At 42.0% G+C, this 12,890-nt stretch overlaps 1 protein-coding gene across 2 annotated transcripts; it reads right to left on the reverse strand.

The window, feature by feature from the left end:
* Positions 1-2,578: 2,578 nt before the first annotated feature.
* LOC110319836 (3 beta-hydroxysteroid dehydrogenase/Delta 5-->4-isomerase type 6) lies at positions 2,579-8,401 on the reverse strand. 2 transcript variants are annotated; one of them, XM_021195461.2, is made up of 3 exons: positions 8,201-8,401; positions 4,914-5,078; positions 2,624-3,791 (listed from the first exon to the last, which is right to left on the reverse strand). In XM_021195461.2, exons 1-3 carry the CDS (start codon positions 8,343-8,345, stop codon positions 2,980-2,982), a joined length of 1,122 nt encoding a protein of 373 aa, XP_021051120.1. In that variant the 5' UTR covers positions 8,346-8,401; the 3' UTR covers positions 2,624-2,979. The 2 variants fall into 2 exon arrangements, with proteins under 2 accessions (XP_021051121.1, XP_021051120.1); XM_021195462.2 differs by lacking the exon at positions 4,914-5,078 and having other exon boundaries at positions 2,579-3,791.
* Between the last annotated feature and the right edge of the window lie 4,489 nt (positions 8,402-12,890).

Here is a 12,890-nt window from a genome sequence, read left to right on the forward strand (position 1 = left end):
CTCCCTTCCTTCCTTCCTTCCTTCCTTCCTTCCTTCCTTCCTTCCTTCCTTCCTTCCTTCCTTCTCCCTTTCTTTTATTTAGAGACAGGGTTTTTCTGCGTGGCTTTGGCTATCCTAGAACTCACTTTGTAGACAAGTTTATCCATACACTCTGAGATTGTCCAGCTTCTGCCTGAGAAAGAACTGCCTTTGATGAGAATTTCCTGTTGAATGCTGACCTTTCACTTGATGAGCTGAAACAAAAATCTTTCCTAACATGTTTTTTTTTTTTTTAAGCAGGAGGAAAAATGAGGTGTGGTTGAAGTAGGGACCATCACACAGAGAAAAATCTCTCTTGTGCACTTAGAGTTTGAGTTGAAGAACTGATGAGATGGCTCAGCAGGAAAAGCTCCTGCTCTAAAGCTTGATAATCTGACTTTAGTCCTTGGGACCAGATCCAACATGTTGTCCTTTGACATCTGCATGAATCTGGCTTGGTTCACATGTGTGGGCACATAAGTGCAGATGATAAATAAATAAATAAATAAATAAATAAATAAATAAATAAATAAATAAATAAGTGTTACAATAATAGGACCCACATATACACATGCAATTACAAAATATTTTAGAGCAAACATGACAAGAACTGCACTTACTCTATGAATAAAGACAGCCTAAATTGATGTAAAAACAGAGCCATTATAGATACACAGTCATTTCCTCGTTAGAATCCCTGAGGTACATGAAGTTTTGCTACACATCTGACAGCCCCTTCTGAAAGGAGTTGTTGGAGTTTCTTTCACTGCAGAAACAAACAGGACATGAGTCTGGAGGTAGTGATGAATGCCTTTAATCCCAGCACCAGGGATTGAGACGCAGGGGGATTTCTGTTAGTTCAAGGCAAGCCTGGTCTACTAAGTACATTCGGGGATAAATAGGGAAACAAAGCAAGATTCTCTGTGTGACACATGCATGCCATCTCTTCAGAACCTGACATTGCTTCTAATACTCTAGTCTCCTCATTCCCAGAGTGGGTGGGAAAGAACATCTGTTTCACCTGCAACAGAAAGTTTGTTGAACCTACATTATTCTTTCCTTCATTGGGTGAATCTTCACAGATCCAGATGAAAAGGAACATAGCACAATAATAAGAAAAAAATATATGAATTTAGAATGGACGATAGGCTCAGAAAAGACATGCTCTTTTAAAATGTGAGGGCAGGTTATTCCTTCCCAGGAGCCTCAGGTACCAACCAAGCTTTGTCCAAAGCTCATATTATACAACTCCAGAAGTCACCAATTTTTTTGTCACATCTATTTGGAGGAAATTTCAAAAAATATGTGGAATACAAATTTTAAAGAGCCAAAGACAGCTTCTCTGCATAATCATGGGAGAGGAGAGAGAGACAGAGACAAAGAGACAGACAGCAAGAAGAAGAGGAAGAACAAAAGGATGAGGAGGAGGAGGAAGAGGAGGAAATAGGAGGAAGATGAGGAAGAGGAGGAAGAGGAGAAGTAAGAGGAGGAGGAGGAGAGGAGAGGAAAAGAGAAGAGAGGAGAGGAGAGGAGAGGAGAGGAGAAGAAAGGAGAGGAGAGGAGAAGAGAGGAGAAGAGAGGAGAAGAGAGGAGAGGAGAGGAGAAAGAGACTTCACATGGAGAATGTTAATTCCCCACTAAAAGAAAGTCCCCAAAAGGAATTAGGTGGCAATGAAGTTTCAGGTGTGGAGAAAAGACACTTCCAGCTGTCAGCATTTCTAATGCACATGAGCCTTAGCCAAACCCCTTTACAAATTGGGTTCAAATGCATAGTCTATCACTAAGCCAATGGTTCTGCAAGGCAAGTACTCCTGGAGAAAGTGAATGAAAAGAACAGAGCATTGTTAAGGACAGTTTCCTGAGAACTTTCCAGCCTCAGAACCCAACAGCACAGCTTCCTTCTAAATAAGACCAGACTGGAACCTAATGCCTAGTGTTTTTACTGATATCCTTTCATAGGCAGTTGATACAAGACTTCTCTGAAAGGGTGGGATCTCCCTACCCAGAAAACTGTTTGGAGCACCTCTGAATCCACCCAAAGCCTTCCTCTACTGTCTAGGCTTGTCAAGTCCTGCTCCTAGGATGTGGAATCTGAGGGCCCATTATCTATGCTTTATAAAAAAAACTAAGAGGGAGTAGCTTGTAAAGGTGAGTGGGTTTATTTATATTTCTGTGTAGACTAGGGAGAGGACCATTCTTAGCTTCCCACTACCTTTCTCATACTAGTGCTACAATTTTATGGAAAAGCTGTAACAAAAATCATCAAACAGAAATATGAAGATTTAGCTGTGAGAAAATGTGTAACTCTGAGAATGTTCTTTTGGATGGCACCCCCTTGTGGACTGAGCAGGGAGGGGATCTCTGGAAGAAATTCTGTAACATTCCTTCTGTCATGGTGCCTAGTACACAAAATAGAGTATCTATTCCAGTCATCTAGTGCACACCAGAAGGACAATACGTTGGAAATAGTCTCACATCTGCATCTGTTTCTAATTTTCCCTCAGTTCACCTCAGATCCATGATCCCCTTTTGATTTTACCATAAAATTGTGTGGCCATATAAGGGATATATAATTGTTTATTTATAGAAAAACACAATCCACAGATGAGGTATTGACAAATATTTATTGTTTCTTCCATTGTGTTTCATAAAGCAAGAATTTTTTGAAGGCTATACATGCTTTGAATGGGGAGAGAAAAAAATGGAGAGAGCTCTGAGGTACAGGATGCACTGAGAGCCTTGGACACAGGAGCTGGGGTACAGATGCTTGCGTGTCTTTGGGGGGGGGGGTACTACAGAAAGAAGACTTGTGGCTGGGTCAGTGACTGGCAAGGCTTTGGTCACTTGATTAAGGCACTAAATTGGCCTCTGTGTCAAAAGAAGGCACAGCACCTGTGTTGAGCTTTGGTCCTTAATGGAGGACCTGGTAACACCCAGGGCCATGTGTCCACCATCTTCACATCACTGACACTTTGTGTCCAGTGTCTCCCTATGCTGCTCCACTAGTGTCCCGATCCACTCTGAGGTTTTCTGCTTGGCTTCCTCCCAGCTGACAAGTGGCTCATAGCCCAGATCTCGCTGAGCTTTCTTGTAGGAGAAAGTGAAGGTGCTATTTGACAGTGTGACCAAGTGGCGGTTAAATAGAGGTCTATACCTGTAGATTGGACTCAGCAGGAAGCTCACAGTTTCCAGTAAGAAGGCAAGCCAGTACAGTAGGGGCACAGGAAGGCTCCAGCTGGAATCAAGGCAGAAGCCCCACTCCTTGCTCAATGCNCAATTTAAATCATCATAGCTTTGGTGAGGGGTGTCATCTGAGATGTAGTAGAACTGTCCTTGGATATTTGGTGACTTTTGTGGGTCTCGAAGGCCCCTGGCTGCCAGAATATGTGCCCAGGCCACATTGCCCACATATACTGGGTTGGCTGTTGAGAATTTTCCCGTACATCCCAGAACACCCTTATTTTTGAGGGCTGTAATTATTATGTTAGAAATGAATCGACTTCTCTCCCCATAAATGTACATGGGCCTTAATGCACAAGTATACAAAGTGCCACCATTTTTCAGGGTGCTCCCATTGGCTGCCAGCACTGCCTTCTCAGCCATCTTTTTGCTGTATGGGTATGGGTCAGGCCATATGCTTTCATGATGCCCATCCTCATCGCCGTTCAGGACGATTTCTTTGTATGAGTTGGGCCCTGCAACATCAACTGAGCTGGAGAAGATGAAGGCTGGCACACTGGCTTGGATACAGGCCTCCAATAAGTTCTGGGTACCTAATCAGAGACAACAGACTGTCAGTGTCAGGAGATAAATCTGAAGTTCATGTGCACAGCTTCGTGCTAATTTTCATCCCCTAGCCCAACAACCTCTTCACTCTTAAGGTACATCTTCTTTAAACCCACTCACAGCTACAATGATATTGCCAAGGGTACTACAAATGGAATCCAGAAGGCAAGTATGTCCTGGCTTTTGTGTTCTCAGAAATGTGAGTGTGTACTTGCTTGTGTGTGTGAGTGTGTATTTTTCATTTTTTAAATTTAAAAGTCACATAAATTGTCTCATTAATTCATTCCTAACGTGTCAATGAGATAAGTATAGTTTTACACATATAGCATGCACTTTTAAATTTACATAACTAAAAGATTATTTCTTAGATTATGAACAGGAATTATTGAAGATTTAACATGGTTTAGACTCAAGGACAGTTGTGGCCTGGTGATATACATGTTATATGGACAATTCATACATACAGTTTGATTTTATTTTTTTGTTTTCTTTATTTCATTTGATGAGACTAGCATGAAGGGGACAAATGGCTATTGGATTGGGGAAGACATAAAGTTACATTTGTGTTCCTAATTGTATACACAATGTTTTAGCATCCTTGGTTCTATGTATGACTTCATTTACTCAGTTACATAAATTAGAGGTGATAAATATTCCTTCTAGTTTTCATTCTGGAAACCAGCACTGAGTGACCTTATGTGTTGATCTTGGCAGAAAACTAAAAGAATCTGTGTACCTCCAGTTTGGAATTTCTATAATGGCAGAATATTGTCAGTCCCTGAAGCTGTAGCAGAACTAGCAGCATGAAAAGCAGGCACCTTCCAGGTCTAGATCTGGATCACAGGATGTGATGGGTCTGGGGTTGCCAATTGCTTGCAGTTGGAGTCAAGTCTCCCTGGTATCGAGGACAGACCTCACATCCTTGGATACTTTCTTTCTAGCTGTTGGGCCTTGGCCATGTAAAGCACTGTGCTCTACCAGGTGGATCTAGTGAGCAGAGGATTAGACTCAGAGTACTGGGAGGTATTCCAAGCAAAAATATTTCTTGCTGGTGTGTGTAGACATTTTTAACTGCCCTACGTTCACGTTGTTCTCTCCAGATACATTACCTTTCAGGTTGACATCTAGGATGGTCTGCCTGGGAATGACGCCTGTGACATCAATGATGGCAGCTGTGTGGATGACCACTGAGATGCCCTGGCAAGCTCTCCTCAGGTACTGGGTGTCAAGAATGTCTCCTTCCAACACTGTCACCTTGATGCTTGTCCCTAGGTCTGTGGAACACAANGCAGGTCATTGAGAAGTTTCTTTGTGGGCTATACAGATCCCAGTTACCTAGATTATCAAAAATTGTCATAGTGGGAAAATGTCAGAGAGGAAGCCTGGCATATTCTTCCCCCCATGCAGAAAACAAATCAGATAAAGAAGCAGTCAAGTGTTCAAGAGAGTAGGTGGGAAGTTGACTCATTCATCAAAGTGACTCAGGAGGTAATGGAGAGCTGGCTAGAAGTGGGATTAGCAATCAGAATGTCTGTCCCAGGGTTTTGATGAGAAATCCATTCCCAGCAGTGGCAGCAGAGAAGGAAGACACACTGGTGTGCTTCTGAATTCTCACACAGCTTCAAGACTATCCTTCCTTCTTTCCTTCCTTCCTTCCTTCCTTCCTTCCTTCCTTCCTTCCTTCCTTCCTTCCTTCCTTCCTTCCTTCCTTCCTTCCTTCCTTCCTTCCTTCCTCCCTCCCTTCCTTCCTTCCTTCCTTCCCACAGATCCTGGAGATTGGTCCTCTGGGCCCCATGTAATAAATGAGGAAAGTGACTCTCAAGAAATCTGGGCACACAGTTATGACTACACCCACTGATTATACCTCTCTTGTTCTCCCCCCCCCAACCTGTGCTATTAACCCATTCTGTGGAATTGCTTGTAGTCAATTTTTCAAAGAAAGATTTTGATCATGCAAGTGAACTGAAATTTCCCATAAGTCCAAACAGTGAGAAAGCCTGGAGAAACCTATAGAATTGGAAGAAACAAATAGAATTGCTTGCTCCTAATTCTGTATCTATGCCCCCTCCTTTTTCCATACAATTCCAAGAAGGACCTGAATTAGAGAGAGGCACAAAGGACAGCTCAGAAGGAAGTAGGCACACACCTGAGGATTGTATACTCAGATCATGATCCTATCTACCAACCCCTTCCTTCTCTCTTGCTACTAATGTTGAAAACCAGTGGTTCTCATCCTTCCTAATCCTGCAACCCTTCAATACTGTCCTTAATGTTGTGGTGACCACCAACCAGAAAATTTATTCTATTGCTATTTTATAACTAATTTTTCTGCTATTACAAATTATAATGTAAATATCTGATATGCTGCCCCTGTGAAAGGGTCATTCTACTCCCAATGAGTCACTTGGCTAACTCACAGTTTGAGATGTACTGCTTTAAATAGATTGGTTCAGGAATGTTGCTGTGATGAGAGAAGAGGAATCCTGACCTGTAGTGAAATAGATTCTCATCCATGAGTTATTTGAGGACTCTGAGATCCAAGGAGAGGCCCTGTAGAGTGTTTCCTGGTGAACCAAAGCAGCACCCTGATCTAAGACACCTGGATGTGACAGATATTTGCACAACAACATCATGGTGGAATGGTTCTCTCATATGAGCTGTGTCAGAAAGAGACCCAGAGAAACTGCCACATACTGGGTGGGAAGAATAAGGAGGCTGCAGCTGGACTTCCTGGGCTTCCATTTAGTTTGTTCATCTATCTTTGACATTTATGGAAGCCAGTTAATTCCCTCACTTGTTTATCTCTATCTTCAGAAATAGAGGCTAGAAAAATTAACTACATTCTAGAAAGCTTACCCACAACCAATGAGTTGTCACCATGGTGTGCACTCAATGAGCCTGGTAGGGAAAGGACACTTCTAGGAATCTTCACTCTTATGTTTAGGCATGGCCTTCTCTATGTATACCCACTGTGGAGCTATTCCTCCAGACAGAGTCTTGACTGTTAGCGATTGCTGAGAGGTCAGGATTCTAATAGAATTCGCTGTGTGTTAATATTGCTTTCTGGAAGCAACACTGAAGCTGACAGAGGAGAGAACCAATTCTGAAAGAGGTCAGAGACAAGATGCAGAGGGTGGGTGCTGTTCTAGAGGGATATGGAAGGATCTGAGTGAAGGGAATATCCCTAGGTAATGTGCCTTTACCATTGAAGCTGGGGAGAGGGTAAAGAACTATCTTTGACCACATACAGACAATGGAAATGAAGACTTTGGAGCCAAGAGTTGACTCCTGGACAAAATACTAGAGCTTAAGTGAGGAGCCTCTAGCTTGACCTGTGATGTTCATTAATCATAGGACACTGCTAGAGTCATTTTTCTTTTCCCAACTTAAAGTCCTCACTGTTCAGGTCTCTACTTTCCCTGCAAAGTTATTTTTATGACCTGAGGTTTCAAATAGGTGGTAAAATATATTTCAAAATCAGTTGGCTCAGTTTTTACCAGAATAACAAATTGGCAATAGGTTAATGGCCTGCAACAGTCAATTCTGCAATTTTATTCGTAGTTCTGATGAACTTTAATGAGGAATGGGGACAAATGAATAAGAACAGTCCATGAAAGGTAAGGACAGTACTGCTCATGATGACTTTGTATAGGTTCCTCAGTATGGCCTCATGTTCAGAAATCCACTTTTTCAATCCCCATCTCTGTGTCTTTCTGTCTGCTGTCCCTACCCCCATCCCTCTCTCTGTCTCCTTTTATTTCAATCCCTTTCATTTATTTTTTTTTACTGTTTCATTTTACTTCTATTTAAGATGCTAAATGAAAGACCCTCCCCCAAAAAAACAAGCACAAAACAAGCAACTAGACAAACACAAAACAGCAATTAGGAGAGAGAGAGAGAGAGAGAGAGAGAGAGAGAGAGAGAGAGAGAGAAAGAAAGAAAGAGAGAGAGTATTGAAGCCCCAGCTTAACAGTCTTTATGTCTATTACCTANCCCTCCCCCAAAAAAACAAGCACAAAACAAGCAACTAGACAAACACAACACAGCAATTAAGAGAGAGAGAGAGAGAGAGAGAGAGAGAGAGAGAGAGAGAGAGAGAGAGAGAGAGAGAGAGCTAGTATTGAAGCCCCAGCTTAACAGTCTTTATGTCTATTACCTAACAACTTTCTAGTTCACATAAAAGAGCTAGAGGAAACAGCGAGAGAACTTCCCAGTCCAAACTCTGTCTCCCCCAAACTGTGTTTTTGCTATGTGGGGTGTTTCCTTTTGATGAATGTGGACATGGAGAAGTGTTATGACTGCAGGTGTCTTTTGTTTACTAGACAAGGGAGGATCCTTCCCATATCCAGGCTGTGTTGGCCACACAGTCATGTGGCAAATTCTCATGTTTACTTACTGAAGAATTGCTCCCTGGTTTCTGGTCTGAAGAACTTGTCCAGGACCCTGATCTCCTCCAGATCTTCCTCATGCATCAGCAACTGGATAATCCTCTGGCCCAAAAACCCTCCTGCTCCAGTCACCAGGCAGCTCCACCCAGGCATGATCAACACAGGAAGCAGATCACAGTTGGTGTGAGGTTAATGTACAGTGACTCTGGAGATGGCTAGAGAGAGAGATCTAGTGATTTCCCCAAGCCAAGTTTCTCCCTCAAACATCCCATAGCCCAGATCAGAAGACAGGGGGAAAATTGTCTATATCAGAAATCGATGTATTCCAATGGGTACCAAGAAACTGTCCACTCACGGGTTGTGGCTGTTTCACAATATTTCTTCTCTACCTAAATGCCTGTTGCAAGCCTGTATCATTTCACCTGTCCTTCTGAACAAATGGTTAGAAATTGCATCTAAATATATCTTTAATAGGCATCATCAAACTACATAAGCAGTTCCTGGAGCCCACAGAAATGGTTACATAACTTTGTTGGGTATTAAGTGTGTATATGTGTTTGGGGATGTGATGAGGGCAATCATGGAGTAAGACATAAAGGATGGGCTCTGGGGTTTCTATGCTCTTGGGAAATATACCACCCTCCAGAAAGCTCTACAGGTTCAGTGATCTAGAACACAGGGAACCTGTCACTGAGGATCTGTTTTTTATACACCATTTATAGGCATGCTTGAACCACATACTATTTTCTTGAAATGTGACAGGATACAGAGTTTAGTCAAGTGGAATCTGACTAGATAAGTGACCCAATAAGTCCTGTCTTTTGTAATTCCTCATTCATTTCTTCCTAGAGGTTGTGGGTCAGAAGACATTTGGTATAGGAAGGGTCTGTCAACCAGCCACAGTCCATTTGGTATGAGATTCAAGTCATGCACTACAGATAAAAAAGCACATTTCAATGATAATAATAAAAGCCACAGCCTGTTTGTTCGGTTTTCTTTTTTTCAAAAATCTCTCATGTCAAACAGACATGTAAGTGAAAAATCTAATAAGTCAATAGGAATCTATTCAACCTTTATTAAATGCTTCATACAACCTGAATATTACTTTTGAGGGAGTTGACTACTATACTTCATCAAGTTTTTGGCAAGCATACACTTTCATGTCAGACATATGGTATAATTGGACTATGAAATATTGTGTTGTACTCTAGCCTCATTGAAGCTGTAGATTTGAAATAAGATCCCCTCAAATTAGAGCCCATTTCTTCCCTTCTGTTTGCCCCCCTTTTCTCTCAGTTCATCAACACTCAAACATTTTCACATTTGGAAGGGATATTAGGTGAGGCCACGTGCCCATCTAGATTTCATGGAACACTGCTAGTGTAATAAGTAAATCCTCTCCCATACAATAGTAGGGGAAGCTACAGCTTGTAGAACTGGTGGGATATCTGTACCAGTAGCCAATACAGCAGCATCCACTGATAGCCCCAACGCCATCTACTTCACCATAGTGCCCCAGAAAGTCTGAAAATAGTCTCCATGGGCTCTGTCCATAGCCTAGCTCTTTCAGTTGCTTGAATCTTGCTCCTCAGACCATAGCTTGATGGGTTAGGAGTTGACCTTTCCAGTTATGTGGGAAGCAAAATGTCACACTCTTGAATGTATTTACACACACACACACACACACACACACACACACACACACACACACACACCACCCATTCAATCCAACCTCTGACTTCTGTTTTAAATATCAGGCAGAAGAAAGATTTCTGTATTATTTACATTTTCTGCTCTACACTAGTAGGTAAAAGAGATAAGGACTTCAGGAAAGATTTGGTAAAAGGTACACCTCCAGTGCACTTTTGTCTTCATCAATCACTGTATCCCCTAAGCCTCTACTAAGACACAGCCCAGGTGTAAGAGGACCTCCTCAGGGAGCTCTGCTCAGCTAGTCATCCTGCTTCTCAGTCAATACTCAGATAAAAGTGACTCAGTTTTTCATACAATGCCTGTTTAAACACTTTAAGTTTGTAACCTATCATCTCTGATATTTTGATGCTTTAGTGCCAAGTTAACGACTAGAGTGCCCTTTGTCTAGTCCACTAGGCTGGCCACCCCAATTTGGGATAACCTAGTGTCAGCTTTAACCATGTAGAGTTGTACAATAGAGTGCCTTCTGCAACCATGGGCCCTGTACTTACCCAAGTATTTCTCAACTGTGCAGCGTTAAAACCAAATCCCCTGCCCAACTAGCTACTCTCGCAGACCACTTGAATAAATGACAGAATTCCTAGACTGCACATCTTCCTGTTGCCAACATTTCTTGTTTTTTTTCTTTAATGAAGTACATTTTGGTGAGCAAAAGATATAGAGATAATTCCTATAGTTCTTGTGTAGTTGTCTTTGGAGGGCTGGTGAGGATGGGGGCTTTAGTTCAAACCTGTGGTGTTGTGAGCTCTATGTAGCATCAGTCTGATCCAAAGCTCTTAACCCTTAAGACTCTCATGCCAGGTGTCCTCTCTAACAAGGAGAAAGCAATGCAATGTTCACCCCCTATCTTATTATTATTAGTATTCCTGTGCACTGGAATACTTCTTCCTCAGTTTAGAGAAAGCTCACATCAGTACCATGAAAATGGAATGGAGAGGGGATGTTAACAGAATATTTCTATCTGGTTCTCTTCTTAGCAGGGTCTTTTTGAAGTAACTTTTTTCTCCTCTGCCTTTAGACATTACTTGTTTCTTTACTAGGTATGTGAGGATGGCTGCCCGAGTCTAGGCCTTTAGTGAAGATGTTGTGGTTACAAAATGTCTGGGCTTGTACTGGATAATACCATTTATATGTAGCATGCTTGGTAGTTAGCAGTAGTCTAGTATAGCTAGCTAGTGAGTTGATGTGTTTTAGTCAGGGGTCACTATCGGCTTTAAAATAGTAAGAACAGCTAAATCACAGTTCAGAAACTAGTGGTTACTTGGTCCTGAAGGGTAAATGACTCAACAGCTGCAGTAGTCCCATGATGGCAATCCCTCATGTCGAGGAAACAAACTGAACTTACTCAGCCACAGGGTGTGGTGAGTCAGCAGTCCCAACCTGGAGCTAGAATTGTGGAAGGATGGTTTCTGTATCCCAGTTGGTCCCTAGTCCATGGTGATACAAGCTAGGAAAGGCTGGTTCTGATCTCTTCAAAGGAACCACCAGCAGCAGCAGCACTGCCAGTCAACAAGATGAGAGAGGGAAGCAAAGCCAGCAAGGTGTCAGATGTTCTTGCTGGACAGGACTTTTTATCTGGGCTGCTACCAGAGGGTTCCACACACAATTGGGTTGGGCCTTCCCACATCAGTCAATGTGATCAGGGCACTTTGAGTTAGTCTCTTTGTGGCAAACTGACACTAAAAGCAACCATAATTAGGTGTATCAGATGTCAGGCCCAGGTGAGGGGGGCTTCTTTTAGGGGTAAGACTCCTCCTGAGCTAAAGAGAACATCCTGTCCTACAACCTGAAGACCAGCCTAAACAGAAAAGATACAAAGAAAATAGATTTGTTTAACTTAAAATGAAGCTAAGACATTTTCGTAGTCACAGGTCCCCATAAGTCTGTGGGGAGCCTCTCAGCATAATCTTGCTGGCATATGTAATAGTGTCTGGGTTTGCTGGCTGATTATGGGATGGATCCCTGAGTGGGGCAGTCTCTGGATGGTCCATCCTTTTGTCTTAGCTAAGATAAAAGGTTTCCTGTTTTTAGAACTTGGATTACCTTCTTTGTCAAGTTCAGGATAACACCTACCTTGTGAAAACTCTCTTTTACATTTCAGGCATATTTTAGGGCAGAGAGAAGTTATTAGATGGATATTTAATTTTGAATGTATGACCATGACCATTGGTAGATGTCTTGTCCTCAAATGGATAGTTCCACACTCATTCACATGATCAGTATCCAAAACAGGGTGCAGTTGGGAGGAGGGAGTGCTGGCAGTGGTGAAGGGATGTTAGGGGGCATTGGGAGAGGGACTATTTGGGATAGTTTGAAGGATGGACATTATCATACTTCATGTATGCAAATATGAAATTCTCAAGAATAAAGCAAAATTAGCATCAAAACCTACAATACCTAACAAAAATTACTATTTTTAACATCTAATTTTTTCATCTAATTTTCATGTAAATTTACATGAAAATCCTAAAAACGTCCTTCTCGTGTGCATTTGTCAATTTGTCAAAGTCCTTTTGAATCTTCTAAAGCCTGAGTGTAGATGTCTAAATAAGGACAAAGGAGAAGGCCAGTGCCTTTGTTCTTGAAGGTCAGTCAGACCCAGAGGAAGACGTGTACCTCTATGAACACTACAACTCCAGAGGGACCATTCCTTTTAATGACAGATGCCATGGAGACATCAAATCAGGAAGATCAACCAGAGTTTTATGTAAAGAGAATTATCAGGAGGGAAAGGTCCCACATGCTTTAACAAAAGCCCATGTGGTCATTAAAACCTTTGACCCAACCCTGAAGATGACCAACAGATAGGGTGACCTACCTACCACCCCTCCAACTTTGGATGAATTATCATTCTAAGAGGTTAACTACTGGTAGCCTATTTGGTCTTGAACACCCAACAGGAAAGAATAATACCCCAAATCAAGCAGTTATGAAATTGTGAAACAGGTGCTACCAGTCACTTATTGAGGTTTCCAGACTGACCTC

This window comes from Mus pahari, chromosome 4 (assembly GCF_900095145.1).
Source record: "Mus pahari chromosome 4, PAHARI_EIJ_v1.1, whole genome shotgun sequence".
NCBI classification, from domain to species: Eukaryota; Metazoa; Chordata; class Mammalia; order Rodentia; family Muridae; genus Mus; species Mus pahari.